The sequence below is a fragment of the Nipponia nippon genome, unplaced genomic scaffold (genome assembly GCF_047370975.1).
Source record: "Nipponia nippon isolate SJK-2023a ecotype South Korea unplaced genomic scaffold, ASM4737097v1 scaffold_1, whole genome shotgun sequence".
Classification (NCBI taxonomy): domain Eukaryota; kingdom Metazoa; phylum Chordata; class Aves; order Pelecaniformes; family Threskiornithidae; genus Nipponia; species Nipponia nippon.
Window position 1 is genome coordinate 99,819,483 of NW_028262290.1, and position 15,113 is coordinate 99,834,595.

Sequence of the window (15,113 nt, forward strand, 5' to 3'; positions counted from 1 at the left end):
TGGCTGTCGGTCTGCTGTAAATAATTCATCATTGTCAAGTGTGGTGCCCCAGTCATCTCAGCAGAAGTATATGATACTAAGAAAAATGTAACATTTGTCACAAGTACCACATACATCATGAGGCTTTCTTTTTAACCCAAGACAGGCACAAGAATATGATATACAGAGTCAAGCAAGACTTCAAAGATGCACAAGAACAACCTCCCTTGCACACACACCCCTGTGCAAGCTGAGTGGTCCTCAAACCAGAAAGGAGTAAGGTGAGCGGCACTGGCTTTCCATTCGCTTGTGAGAAGGCGAACAGAGAATGAGAGTAATGGGCAGAAGCCTTGTTCTGTTTCTCTCCTAAGCCCCCAGCATGGTAGCCAGTGCACACTGTGTTCCCTGCACATTTAGGCCACCAGCAATTTATTACGCCAGTCCTAGAGAAAAAGTGAAGTAGGGAGGCAGCTGGGACTCACAAGACATCGCTCAGGCCCACAGCTCCTAGCACAAAGCTTGTGACAGAGCAGCTCATGCCTCACCCCTCTACCACTGCATCCAGCCTCCTGTTTTGGGGTCATATGGGAACAGATGGGGAAACAGGCAGATGGCAAGTGGAAGACATGTTTCTGAATACCGCCCTTATGATGTAGCTGCGTTTCCCTTACACAGCTCTGAACAGTCCAGTGCTACAAAAACTATTATTCCCAAATTACAGGGAAGACCAGCCAAACAAGGAACAGCAGGAGTTGGTGCACAGGGGAAAATCCACAGGGGAAATCTTCAGAACTGTATACACAGAGTTGCGTATTCCCCACACTTGTCTCCCCAGTAACTGTATAGAGACCACAGGCTGCATAACCTGGAAGGGTGGCTTGAATCATCTATTAGTCTCCTACCAGAAAAGGTCCCTTAATCCATCTTAGGTTTGGCAGCACTGAATACGTCCTTAGGAGTCTCCTTCCTCTGCACCTCCTACAAAATACACAAGGCTGTTACAGCTCCCAGCTTGAGAGTATAGCTATTTAGCTCAAGATAAAGTAATTTTTTTTAATCTCCCAAGTTTCTGGCTGCTGTTGCTTGTGCACACCAAGCCACAATGAAAAAGGCTTCCCTAACAGCCATAATGGATGTGGCACAGGATCAGCCCAAAAGATCTCTGACGCTGCCTTAAAGGTTCTCTGACATCTGCCCTGGGCAGATACGTTACCCTTAACAGCAGGCACGGATGGGTTGCCAATGCTGTTCCAACCCGTACAAATAGCAGGTAGATCTGAGATATGGGATCAATATTGCATTCAATAAAATAAAAAAAATGTTTGTGCAATTTTGTGAGAGGATGTGGGCATAAATAGTTGTGTCCCCCCCTTTTTTTTTCCTCTTGTCACTTCTCTCCCATTTCTGCTCATTATACCCACATTACAGCTGTAGCTATATAAATGACAGGCTGTGGCCTAGCATCATGTGACAGATCATCCTACATCAGCTCTGAAAAATAGAGATGCTGTCAACTGTCTGGTTCTCCTCACATTCACTGTCAGCATCAGTGCATTCGGGCTGCATCTCACAGTCATCTGAACAAGATGAATACAGTACTGTGAACATCAGCTTGGGAACCAAGTCAATCAAACATGTGACCACAACCACACAGAAGCATTTGTGCTGAGAAACTGCCACAGAGAAAGGGTTTCCAGTGCTCTGCTATGTACCGCCACTGGTAGTTTTTAATTAGAATATCTGTTCAAGCTAGTTTAAAAAACAAAGAGGGATTTCTGTGGTGAGGCTTTTTATACAGAAGCTGGTAAAGAAAATCTCAGCAGCCCCTGGGGTTGAAGACAACCTCAACATGGACTAAAGCCATGAGGGACAAGTCTTGCTGTTCCTCATCTCACGGGACTAACCTCACTGACAGGCCCCACAGTGAACCAAGGGGATTGATTCTCCTGTGCTACCCACACGAGCTTCTAACAGAGGTGGGTCAGAGGAGATAATGTTGTCTCCTTTCCCCGCTGTTCAGTACAGCTAATCCAGAAAGGAGATGAAATTAAAGGGACCAAAGAGGAGACTGTTGTCATTTAATTTCCATTTGGAAAAGCAGAAATAGCAATGGGCCATGCCATGGTTCAGTGCTACTCTGTTCATGGGACAACATGGCCATGCACTGCCTCCTTTCCTACCACCCCCCCCTCCCTCAGGGTTCCTGGGCAGCATATCCCAGCCAGGACCATTGAAGGCCTTTCCCAAATAACAAGAAGCTGCACAGTGAAAAATAGTGTAGGGGATGAAATGGGAAAATTAACGTTTCTCCTGTTCCACTGTATTTCACCAGACAATACCCATAGTTTTTCCTCCTTGCCATCTTGCCTTTCCCTCTGTCCCTAAAATTTTCCTCTAAAAAACATGTGCAGGTCTTTATTATGTGTACCTCTTATAAAATGCCTATACTCTGTTGCCTGCTACAGGTTGGTCTCAGAGCTGCAATCACTACACAAACAAGCAGGAAAATGTTAACCCATTGTGCCTGTGCTGAAATTGGTTTCAACATCAACAAACCAAAGCAGCAGTCTGGGAAAACAACAGAAATGCCTTTAGCAATGCAGTGATAAAAAGCAGCATTCACCCAGCTGAAGTGGCATTTACGGGCAAATTTTTGAGCACTGTGTCAAAATGAAAAATGTGCAGTACATTAAAATGAGTATCATAAAAACATCGGGGAAAATGCCAAAACAGCAATGACCTTGTAGCAGTCAGAGAACAGTCCTATTCAAAGAGAACAGGACTTCAGCTCAGACAAAAAGAAGACTGTTTCAGCTGTGTTGGGAGGTTCTCCAACCAGAAGATCCATTTGAATTGTCAGTGGAAGTCTGGACTTTGTCCAGCAGCTAACACAAATGTTGAATCTCTTTCTGGGGTGGCAGAACCTCTGCTACATGGTCATGCTACCTACAGCACAGAGGCAGGGGAAGAGGAACTTTATTTTCAGTTGCAAAAGCACTTCTGTCTGTCTTCCTAACAGAAGGGGATGGGGTAAACTGTGAAAGAAAGACTGCACAACATGCCATTAACAGTAAAGTGACTTCAAGATTTCTGGGACTGCTTCTCAGCCTTGCCTAGATCGCCATCTCACTTAGTATCTTCATGAGATTACCATCTCATTCAGGACCTTATCTGAAAATGAAAATTTACCTGAGTCATTTTCAGAGAAGTCAGTCATCTGCACAGCTACACCCCTAATGCCTGTTCATACTCAAAATAGGAGCAGATCAATGATGGCTAACAACCATCTCCTTCCATGAGCATTCCTCCATGACTCTTCTGCCCCAATGTGGCTCCTGACAAAAGGAAAATGCTCCTTGCCTTCTAGACATAGCATGCACCTGCACCTGAGCTAGGCAATGTACATGGAATACGATACCCATTATTAAAAGCAGCAAAAATGAAGACAGTTTACTTAAGTTAGTACAAATTTTCCCCAAATTCCAAAAGATGGCCACTATAATTCCTGCAGGCTTCTCTACCATCCTTCTCCCAGTCAGCAGGGACAGCCACACAGAGGAGTTACGTTCATGTGCAACTGTGGATATGAATCAAATGAAGAGCCTACTCCTGAAATATATACCAAACTGTAGAAGCTACTACTGCTCTGTGATTTGCCTAAACAAACAGATACATTTATTTAAATAGCTCCCTGCACTGTCAGGGACCTCAAAACAGCTCAGTATCAGTGCATGAAAACTATAAAGTGAAACTAGCTCAGAGATGGGAGGGGATCATATAAATTGTGGAAAGTTTCTTCAGTTTGATATCATGTCCCCTGCCCCTGCCATACATATGTAAGAAAATAAGCAGTGAAGCTAGGCTGAGGTCATACCTGGTTCTGTAACATCCAGACCTCCAGACTTAGTCCATTTGGGAGATAAAACAATTCTATTTTAGTTCATGAAAGATAGAACAAAACTGAGTTTCTTCTTCCTACTAACAGGTTTTTTTACCAATAACACAGGGAACCTGCAAGAGATCTTACTTTGTGCTTAAGAAAACAATTATGTCTATTGAAACTTCAGAACAATCTATGTTAAGAGAACTAAGTCTTCAGGACCTAGAAAACTGGACTTTTATTTGCAATAAGGTACAGTTACCTGACATATTATCAAGTTGATGGATATTTTTTAAGTTAGATCTCATTCTAAAATGCAGGCTCTCTGCTGCCAGCATCTGAGTAATGTGTTGGCTCATTAACAGATCTCTTTGTACGAGACGAGGTAGAAGATTATCCCTAAGCTCACGTCTTCTAGCCAAATAGACACATTATTCTTGCTGTGCTCAAAGTTCTGAATGGTCATTTACAGTAAAGGCAACAGCTTTCACTGGAAAACAAGTAACTTGCCAAGAAATGATGAATTAAAAAAAAAAAAAAAAAAAAGCAGATCTATTGCAAATCTCCAAAAGATGAAGCTTTGTCAAGGAACAAACTTGAGAAACACGGTAACTTCATCATCTATCCCATACCTCAAGAGTCCTGCTATTTCTCTGGATTCTACCAAGAGACATACAGAAATGTAAGCATCAGAAGACATGAGACTTTTTTTGGGGGGGTGGGGAGGGGGTGTGGGATTGGAGAGGGAAGAGGGACAGGGAAAGAAGGAAAATGTGATAAAGGTATAGTGCCAAGTAATGCAGTATTAAGATGAGCTGACATTACTAGAACAGATATAATTCCTGGCCCTATTTGATGGAGCTTATTCACTGTGTTCATCACTTCTTATCCAAGCTGTCAGGAAAATTGTAGCACTTGCCATACACAGTCTTAACAAAAAACACACCTTTGAAAACTGTGTTAAACAAACTGAGATAATTCATGACAGTGTTGCTAAACTCACAGGAAACGGGTTTGTTTTCTGACCACTGAGCCAAAATCTTTAAGATTTTTCATGACAGGCACTTCTCATATAACCATTGCTTACGTTTTTCTTGTCAGGAAGCTTTCTCAAATCTCAGTCTTGTGGGGTAATTGCCAAGAAAGTAGACAACTTCACATTCTTCCAGATCTCAAGTGTTAACTGGTGGGTCAAATAGAATCTAGTAGGTCATCCGTGTGCCACATCACCACTCTAGTCAATAAGAAGTAGTACCTAATAGATGAAAAACATTTGGGATATTTGTTCGTGTTCTTTTAAATTAACATTGCATGTAAACCATTCTACATAATTGAGCTCTGGGATACCATTGTGATATTAGGGCCAGTCTCCACTGTCATTACTGCACTAGACTAGCATAAACACAATACCCAGTACGGAGTCTGATCACATTTGTTTGACAGTTGCATGCAGAGAGCATGCCTCTCTCATCATTTACATCTCTGCATGGGAATTAGAATTCTGTCAGTGTCAGTGGAGTCAGACCAACATACAGCCACAGTGAGGAAGAAGAGAAGAGCACCACCCTGCATCCCATACTAGCTAGATACAATAAGTAGAGCTAGTCAAACAGTGAACTAATTCAGAATTAAGTCATTAAATGAGTTAGTTCTGCTATTATTCACCGAGTTGCATTATTCATTCTATGCAGACAATTGCCAGGTCATTTGCAAAATACTTTTGGCTCATGATGATTTCACAAATTTTAACCATTGTTCCTTTCTTCAAAAAAAGCTTCAGTCACCCAATGATGAAACAGGGAAAAATAAAACCAAACATATGAACTGGATAATCCATTATATATCACAAGCATTGTCTAGCTGAAATGAACCTGTCATGAATAATCCATAGACCAAAATAGATGCACCTAATGCTTAAAACCAACACAGTCAGAGATAACAGGCTTGGTTTGCAAACAATAGAAAGTAGGTTGTTTATTGTATAATTTATTTGCAACACATAATTCAGGGTGCTGATCTCTTTCCTAGAACACATTTAAAATAATATCTATTTTGGTAGTAGCAAAAACGTAACAAAAATTAAACACACAAATTAGATATATTTTATAACAACTCAAAAAACTTGAAGGTTTACTTCAGACCTAACAAGGAAAAAGAGTGAGATTAACAAAAATTCTATTCATAGATTCTATATTGCTCTTTCTTCTGGATGATAGACAAGTGATATTCATCACAGTGTCAATAAACTCAAATTTGCTGAGAACATAATTGTCATTGCTGATTAAAAAAATAGCCCACTACTCTCCATCAGCCTCAAGACACCATCAGGCACTTTACTACATTCACAAGACCAGCCTGAGTACTACCTTCGGTAAGGTAGTTTTAGTAGTTAACATGTTATCAAGAGACAGTGTCAGAGAAAAGACAGTAGTGAAAAAAAAAAAAAAAATCTAAATTACTGCATCAATAATGCTTCACCACTATGGATAAAATAGGTCTTTACTCTTTTAAGGATGTATTTTTGCCACCTCCAGTTTTAATCTCCTCAAATGCCAAAGATTAATCAGAATTAGGTGTCATCAGTCGTTGAATGGGAGACTCCTCATGAGAAGTAAGAGCTTAAAGGACACAGGGCAAATGATTCAGACATTTTCTCCATGGAATTCTTAACACACTTTGAAATTTTTCCCCTTGAACTTCCAAATCTGGGTCTTCCCTTAATGATCCAGTTTCCTAGAAAATGGCCACAGCTTGCTTGTTTCATCTGTTTTACCATTAAGTACCTCCTTAAAAAGCTTTCTTAATTTTTTTGGAATTGGAATTACCAGGGTTGCTGGTGATGGGATTTCCAGCATCATGGAGATGGCATGCCTCCCCCCCCCCTTAAAACCTACAACATGGCCTGGACTTTATGTTCCACTAAAACACTTTTCCTCAATAAAAGGCATAAAAACATAGGGTGGAAGTATGTTCCAAATCAGACCATTCTAATCTGCTTCTCTCTTTTTCTCAGTATCTCAATTTACAAAATTTGTCAAACTTCATGTCTGAAACTCAGGGGCAGTTGGGGATGACCATTAAAGGGAGCTGTACCAGACTAAAAACAAGGAGCTGAAAATGTTAGGAGTGGACTGAACACTTAATCCTGCAACATCCTATTCAGGTAAGCAGTTCTTAATAATGTGAGTATCTTAACTTCATGTAAAATTTCACATGAGGAACAGTTTGCAAGACTGCATATTTTGCACATCTGGAATGTTTTCTGATGAAAACCAGGTGTGCAAATTTTCTTTTGGTGTTTTCACTGTAGTTAATAAAGGGGAATAATTCTCAAGGACAACAATGGCAAGTAAGTGCCTGGTGCCCAACAATCACTCTCAAAATACTTGAGGGACCAGGGCAGGGCTATTCACCCACTCTGATGTACAAGGAAGAAAGAATGTAATCACTTTGAATAACTTCCCTCAGGATGTTGGAGACAAACTGAGAAACAAATCTAAGGTCACTGTAGGCTAACACTGCAATTACCCTACCCTCATTTTTCCCAAGAGGTGTCCCTTGTGCCTTTATGAGTTTCAGAAGAGTACTCAGCAGATGCTTAACTTCCAAAATAAAGGCTTATGTCAAGGGTTTGCTCACATGCAAATCTGAAAAGTTAGGAGACAAGGACATGCTAAAGCATTTGCCTGATTTAAAGCTTGGATGAATAGACAAGTCTTCAGACTTTTTTCAAATCTCTTATTACTCTGCTCTGACTCTGAAATACTCAGTGACTCAAATCATGTTATGGACATTATGTTTTACATTATCCGCTCATAAGTACCTCTTCTACTTTTGGCCTAGCTTCTTCTGTTAGCCTGTACATTTTTACAGTTTCAGAAAAAAATCTGGAAAATGTGCTTGTCTTCTACATTTTTTTTTTTTATTTAAAGTTCAGTTTTTCATATTTACCTCCATGCTATGTCCCCTTGGGATATATGAGTCATATCCACAGCAATTAATGGCTGCAAATAATGCAATGTCATGTAACAATATGAAGATACGAAAGCCACACGTTAGAAAACTGTACTTGGAAACAGACAGCTTTCAGTAAAACATGACAATATTCTCAAACATGTACCTAATTCAGATTGGTAGTTTTACAAGGAATAGAAGATTTTGGTCTAAACCTCCTTTAATGTTGTCTGGACCCAAGCATAACCGTCTTTTCTTAGACATCTGTTTGGTTTTGGACCCATATAGAGTGCTTTTCATATACAGGGAGAAATAAAATGCAAAGGGAAAGAGGAAGAGAACAATTAATATGATTTATTAATATGAAATATGCATTAATCATTTGCAAACCATTCTACATTTATCACTTACAGGAAGGCTCATCATTCAAGCCATTTTTGGTACCAAAGTTAATTGCCTGATCTTGGGACTGATCTTCCTTCCCACTGAAGTCAACAAGACAACTTCCACTAACTTTTACAGGAAACCTACCCATTTTGCCAGATACATGCCCCTTCATAACAGCTGAAGAGCTACTCCCTCATCTTTCCTCCATTTCCAAATAAAGTACCTCCTAGGCCTCCTCTTTCATCCTCGTTTTCTCATCATGACATCTGTAGATTCACCCACTGGTTTAGCCTACAGCAATTGCTTCATCACTGAAGCTGCTGAGAACATCACAAGGTTTTCTCTGTAAATCACTTCACTACTTGCTCTTATGTTTGACTTGCACATGTGCAGCCACTACAAATGTAAGGTCTGATCTGAACATACACATTTAATGTTCACCTGCCACCAAAGTCACTACTTCGAATAGTGCAGCAGAGTAAAAATAACACACACTTCCACCAGGAAGCCTACTTAGTAGGAGGATAGTACATCATAGGCAGTACATAAAATACATCATCTATCTGTCATCGTAGCAGATGACATCTGCTATGTCATATCTTTATGTAAGACAAAGTCTTGCTTTGCTTTACCCATCAGACTGGTGACTTCAGAAAAGCTTCTGGTGGAATAAGGGTCAATTGACCATTACCTCCTCCAACAGACACCGGCTTGTACAGAAAAGCTCTTGTGGAGAAATTACAAATCCACAAGCATCTTGGGCCAGGCCAAATCTAGAAGTTCACAAAAGCCTGGGGTTCACTACAATCCAGAGCTTGTACATGAGCTACTTATTCAGGATAGTGGCTTTGACAGACTTGGGAAAAAAACTGGACAACAGGCAGCTAGATCCATGTGACTCATATTTCTTTAAAGGTATTATGCTACATGCATCAGAAAGCAAAGCAATCACACAATTCAACTCTGCGTCACAGAGGTTTTCCCTCCCCACACGCAGAGTACACATTTATCATTAAAATAGTCCCCACATTGTCACTGAAACAGCATTACTGGAAAATTGTAACTAATTCTTTTTTCATGTTTCAGAAGAAACGCTTCCCCACTATTTTATTTAAAATGTTCACATCACTTTGAAGCAATTTTCAAAATCACTGACATTTTTATTTCACCAGAAGCAGTCTTTTCTTAGCCTTCACTAAACAAGAATGTAACCCCTGCTGTTTTCTGTGAATTGGCATTTTCAAAAGTTATTTTGAAAATTATTCAAAAATTGTTTTTAGTCTAGTTTTCAGTGAAACACAGCATAGAAAAGTTGATTGGAGATGGATCCGCTTCAAATGGTGTGTTTTGGGTTATTTCAAACACACACGCACAAAAAAAAAAAAAATCTTTCCCGTACTTTCTGATTGTCTCATTAAACCTATGATAATTTCTATCAAGAGCTCCTGAATGTGCTAATGGACTTCAATTCCCTTGACTTCAATGGAAGCAACACACTTCAGCATCTCACAGGAGGTAACTTGCACCACATGACTAGATTTTCAAAGGACACAGTTTCTCAAACTACCTTTGTCCTGAAAGAATCCAATTTAGTCAGCCCCAAAGCCTGTCTCATTCATACAATACGTGTTTACAATAAAGCTATTTCACCCATTGTCCAGTGCACAAGTTTCAAAACCAGCTATTAAATGGCTGCCTCCTTCATCCACAATATCTTTAATTTGCAAAACTGCTCATCTCTTTACTGGAATGTCACCAGAGCACTTGACCATCGTCTGTTAGGGAGTCTCTAATTCTACCTAAAGTTTTAAGAGCAAACAAACAATAAAGACAGGTTGCTGACAAAAAATAAGCTGGTTATTGGTTGCACAATATAAAAGAGGTTTGAAGAATTCATGCCAAGTTAGAATGTTCTGGATTTGAAACAATGACAACAATAATAAAAATCACAGAAACTGAATTGACTAAATCAATTTTCTTGTAAAAGTGTCACAATTACAGATGGTAACAATCTAGAAATAGCTGCAAAGAGAAAATAATTACAAAGGGATGAAAATGTATTAATGCTCAATCGTACTGGATGTGTGGGAAAGTATATTCTGATATATTCCAGCTGCCCTTAATTCATCATCAGACTGTACTAAGCACCCACTTTTACAAACAAAAACATTGCCTCAGTTGTTGAAATCCTTTATTTAGTAATCTGTGTAGGCTGAAATGTTGAAAATGGTTTCTAAATTCCTGGCTTCTGAATCTGTCTTCAAAGTTTTCTTTGTCTATATTATCGTACAGCTGGAGGCTTTTATCAAAGGTCATTAGATTTACCAATTTCTGTCAAACATCCTAACGTCATTCCTTCCAAGGAAATACCTACTATTTTAGAACTTGCAAATTCAAGGAAATGCCACTTAATCCCCCATTTTTCCAAAATAAAGCGTCACATCAAGGATGCAAGGTAGGAAGAGAAAAACCTTGGAGTATTCTACAAAGTGGGTGTTAGTATGGCTTAAGAAGCTGGAAAATAGCAGAGCAGATTTAGCCAAAGATCCAAACAAAGTCAGCAGACTTTAGGCAACCATAACACCTGTGTCCTTTTTTAGGCACCTGCAATCAAGTAGTGACCCATGAACCACTGCTCAGCTGCTGCATAAACTGTTTGACTACCTCACTGTCAAAAGTTACCTAGGCTGTCAGTATCCTGTGCCTCACATGCTCGCAATTGCCCAGTATGATCTAGAAATTAAACTCAAGCTGTTTGAGAAGTCCAGTCCAGCAGGTGTGCTAGAAATTCACCTATGCATCCACAGGATCAGGCACCTTACAGAGTGGAGCACCACACCTCAAAAGTGCATGTCCTTGCCAGGAAGCAGACAGCAGTGCTTCATGCAGGTACCTGTACAGGCAACCTCCAGGTAATTCCATGTAAAGAGTTGGAAAAGGTAGTGTCATATTCACTCTCTTGGGTTAGATCTGCAATTCCATTCACATTAAATGCAGCCTTGGAAGAAGCATGACAATACGTATTTTCACTCATTTATAAATCACAAATGGCTAGTCTGATACATGCATGCTCGTAAGTGCAGGGAAGGCATTTGCGGTACCCTCTCTTTTGTAATCCCATAAAGGTACCAGGCTCAAAGGAAGTCCCTGACATTTAGGATATTTGAGAGCTGCCAGTATCACTAGAACAGGAAGAAAAAGGCAACACGTGTTGACAGGATGACAGGATGCACCACTCAACAACAATGAACAACTGCAGCTTCTCATGAGGTGACACAGCTACTTAATGTCCCTCGCTGAGATGATGTCTTTTAACCTCCAACAAGCCCTGAACAAGGACAGACAAAGGTTTCCAGAAATGGAATCATACTAATTATAATATTTTGGGGACTATTTGATACCTGTTTCTACAAATGACTACACCATAATGCACAGAGTAACAGATGCACAGACGTGCTACTGCCTGGACTGACAAAAGCAAACAGTACCACTGTATGGATCTGTCTCTCTACATGTGAAAAGAAAACAAAAACTTTATCATGTTTTTTATTTTTCTGCTCAGATCATAAGCTGATCTACTATAGACCATGGCCCAAATAGATTTTATGAGACTTTATGGACCTCACCAAAAATAGCCTGCTCCATTGAGCTCAGCCATAAAGCTAGGAACCACAGGAGACATGTTCCTCACCGTTCTCAGTGCTGTTTGCAATACCTGGCACCATCACAAACAGAATCGATAGAACAAAACTTAGTAAAAGAGCCAGGCTTGTGGAACACAAACAGCAGAGCCCTTCAAGTGTCACAATCAAAGAAAAGCAGAGAAGTTCCACCCTCAAGAAGTGGAACGATTTGTATTTTGTGAAGAGATACATTAAGGGATGAAGTTTTGAGCACACTCACAATGCACTGCATGTTTTCCAGCTGTCCAGGCATTACCGGACTAAGACAGATGTTTACACATGAAGAAGCTCAGCTTTCTTTCCAAGCAATGTACATTCAGAAGACCTGCTAAACACTGGATGCCTTTATGTCACTGCCAAGCAGTTGTAATGAATGAAGCACTTCTCAATCCCAGCTAAGATCAAAACATTACTGGTGAAGAAAAAGAAAGGTCCTTCTGTATTAAATAAACCAAAGCTTCTGCGCTGCCAAACAGTCCTTTGGGAAGTTCAAGTGGAGACTGAGAGGGACATGGTAGAGAACACAATACTCCCTCTTCTGCAGAAGCAAAAGAAGAGTGCTTTCTTCCTTTCTGGGTCTGAGAAAGCGATGTTACCCTCAGCTCCCACATTGTCTCAGCTGGTGTTATAAAAGGTTCCATCTGCTTCAGCCACGGACTCGGTTATCTTCCAACGCTTACTCTATGCAGGCACTCACACTGTTACTGAAGATCAGTGTTCATTAATGAAACTCTATTCAAAGGCAAAAAGCAATGAGTGTTTTAGTCTCAAAAGAATCCCAATGCATACATGCCCCCACCCTCACCATTACTCAGGTTTTTTCTCCGTATTATTTTGAGAACATGAGATCATCCAGATAGACTCTTATCCTGACAGTCTAACTGAACTGAGATCTGGCTTTCTGAATATCAGTAAAATGGGTTACAAGCAGAATATTATTTGCAACTATGCAACAGCATCAGTAACATGATGGTTTTTAATTTTCTCTAGGGTTTATGATCAAGAGTGTGGACTACTGTACAGAATAGTAAGACTTTGGTTACATTCAGTTTATTTATAAATGGGTTTGTTTTGCTTGCATTAGACAAAAGAATTTTATAGTCAGAGGGAAGTTTTAGTTACTGTAGTTGTTACTTGAGCAGAACTGTGCGTGGGTTAATGGATCTGTCCACAAAAGGTAAATAGCTTTAGCCACTTCAAACACAAACTGTGAAGAGTTGTTATACCCCAAATTGTAGCTGCAAAAGGCTCCTTAGCATCGTTTGCCTACACTATGAAACATGTTAGCTATGTAAACTCTACTTCTTCAGAAGATTAACACATGGATAACAAGTTACTGTCATGAGCAGCTCATAAATGGAGTTAAAAAAAAAAAAAAGGCACCAGAACATTAGTTTCAGCAAAACTGTAGCTTAGGTTCCTGCTGCTATTTCCCAACCAGCACTGGACTTCTCAGAACAGTAATCCGTCATAACTCCCTTGATATGTTTTTACTTTGTTGATCAAACTGAAATAAATAGAAATATATGAACAAAACCAAATAAAAATGTTTTTTTAAAGTTCAGTCTTTTGTTACTAATAAAAAGGACTTTAAAAAAAATATTGGTAATTGAACTCACAGTTTCGTGAGGGATTTAATTGTTAACACAAAATGAACATTAAGTTTACCCTTTCTTTAAGGAAAACTTAGATCGGACATTTATGCCAGGCCTTGTAATACCTGTGAAGCATACTTTTAATGTTAACAGCAATAACCATGCCAGGGTTCTCCAGGCAAAATTCTTGGTCTCTTAAGCAGGTGCTTTGAGTAAGTCCCTTTTCAAGTAACTTTTGTCTGCAAACTTCCACCTGAAACATTACTCATTTCCAGGTTTAAAAAAACAAATGTGAAACTTTCTGGTTATTTTCCCCATATACTCCTTCTTCATTCACCAAGTTCCCAAGAGATATTGGAAATATGGAAGAAAGAGTTCTTGAACTGAAGTAAACAAAAATTATTTAGTGAAAACTAAATAACAACACGTAAGATCCCACTCTCTCAGTGAAGCAGCATGATGGATATCTAAAGCTATAGAACAACAAGATCACTTCCTTTTAAAAATCCCAGTGGTACCAAACTGGCAAAGCAATTTCAGCACCTATGGAAAAATGTACAGTGAAACCAAGTCCAATGAAAAAAATAAACTCTTACACATACAGGCTAATTCACCAAAGCAGGCTTTCCCCAGTGCCAGCTGTTCAGAATGAATGCTTGCATTCCCCAGAAACCACCTCTCTAGCACAAGGCCTACCAACCAGCAGAAACACTCACCCTACTTGTCTTGTTTCCTTAACCCTAATTAACATGAACACACTAGCTGTTAAGTCAGGCTAACCTGCATTCTGCTGAGCATCTCCTTCACAGTTTAGGAGAAAGAGGTTGCTATTTTTTCCTAAAATCAGAATACAAAGAAAGGTTACACAACACAACATGCATCACTCCACAGAACAAAGCTCATATATGCTATTGCTGCATATATATACTGTACATAAATAATACTGTATGTAAATGAAGATTGTCAGTAGTTAGCTTTTGCCCTTTCTTCTTCAGGGCAAGCAGAGAGCTTCCTTGATATCTAACCTTTCTTACTCAGAGCTTGTGCATGAAAGAATGGTGAGGTGGTCTGTTCAGAAGATCCTGTTTCTTACAGTAACGCATTTCCCCAGGCCAGCTATTGACAAAAGGGTTGTACCAGATGTAGTCATGCTTTTAGTACACTTGAAGAGTCAAATACAACTAATGACAATACAGAATCCTTGAGCGCAACTCAAAACGCCTGCTTACTTTCCGGTGAATTTTACAGAGTTATGACTATTGCTATGTGGAAGGTGGCTAGCTGGCACAGGATCAAGCAATAAACCAACATTTTCAAACATCAAGTAAGGTACTAACTTTTGTAAGAGTGTGAGCTTCAACCTCCCAGCAGTAACTGCCTTTAAAAAGGGATGCATTTGAAAAAGAAGACAATCTTAAAAGTACAACTGAGCTTAGAACTGGGCTTGTTTTTTAAGCAAATAGAAAAATACCATTTGCATGTTAAAAAAAAAAAAAACTAACAAAAACCACAACTCTCTTTGCTGAGTGGACAAAGTCAATTTAAGCAGGCAAGATCTAGGCACTACTGCCTCTCCTTAAACAATGTAAATAACATACCTCTAACAGTCATTAGACTATCTGTAGATATTGAAAT

At 39.6% G+C, this 15,113-nt stretch overlaps 1 protein-coding gene across 4 annotated transcripts in view; it reads right to left on the minus strand.

Moving 5' to 3' along the window:
- The window catches only part of LOC148057514 (uncharacterized), a 167,554-nt gene that overhangs the window by 29,453 nt on the left and 122,988 nt on the right, over positions 1-15,113 (minus strand). The window contains exon 5 of one of the 4 annotated variants that reach the window (XM_087737408.1): positions 4,970-5,114. The exons of the other annotated variants lie outside the window; for them this stretch is intronic. Coding sequence (XP_087593534.1) covers positions 5,098-5,114 — 17 coding nt within the window. The 3' untranslated portion in view covers positions 4,970-5,097. Of the gene's footprint in view, positions 1-4,969; positions 5,115-15,113 lie in introns of those variants that run through there. 4 annotated transcript variants of the gene reach the window in all.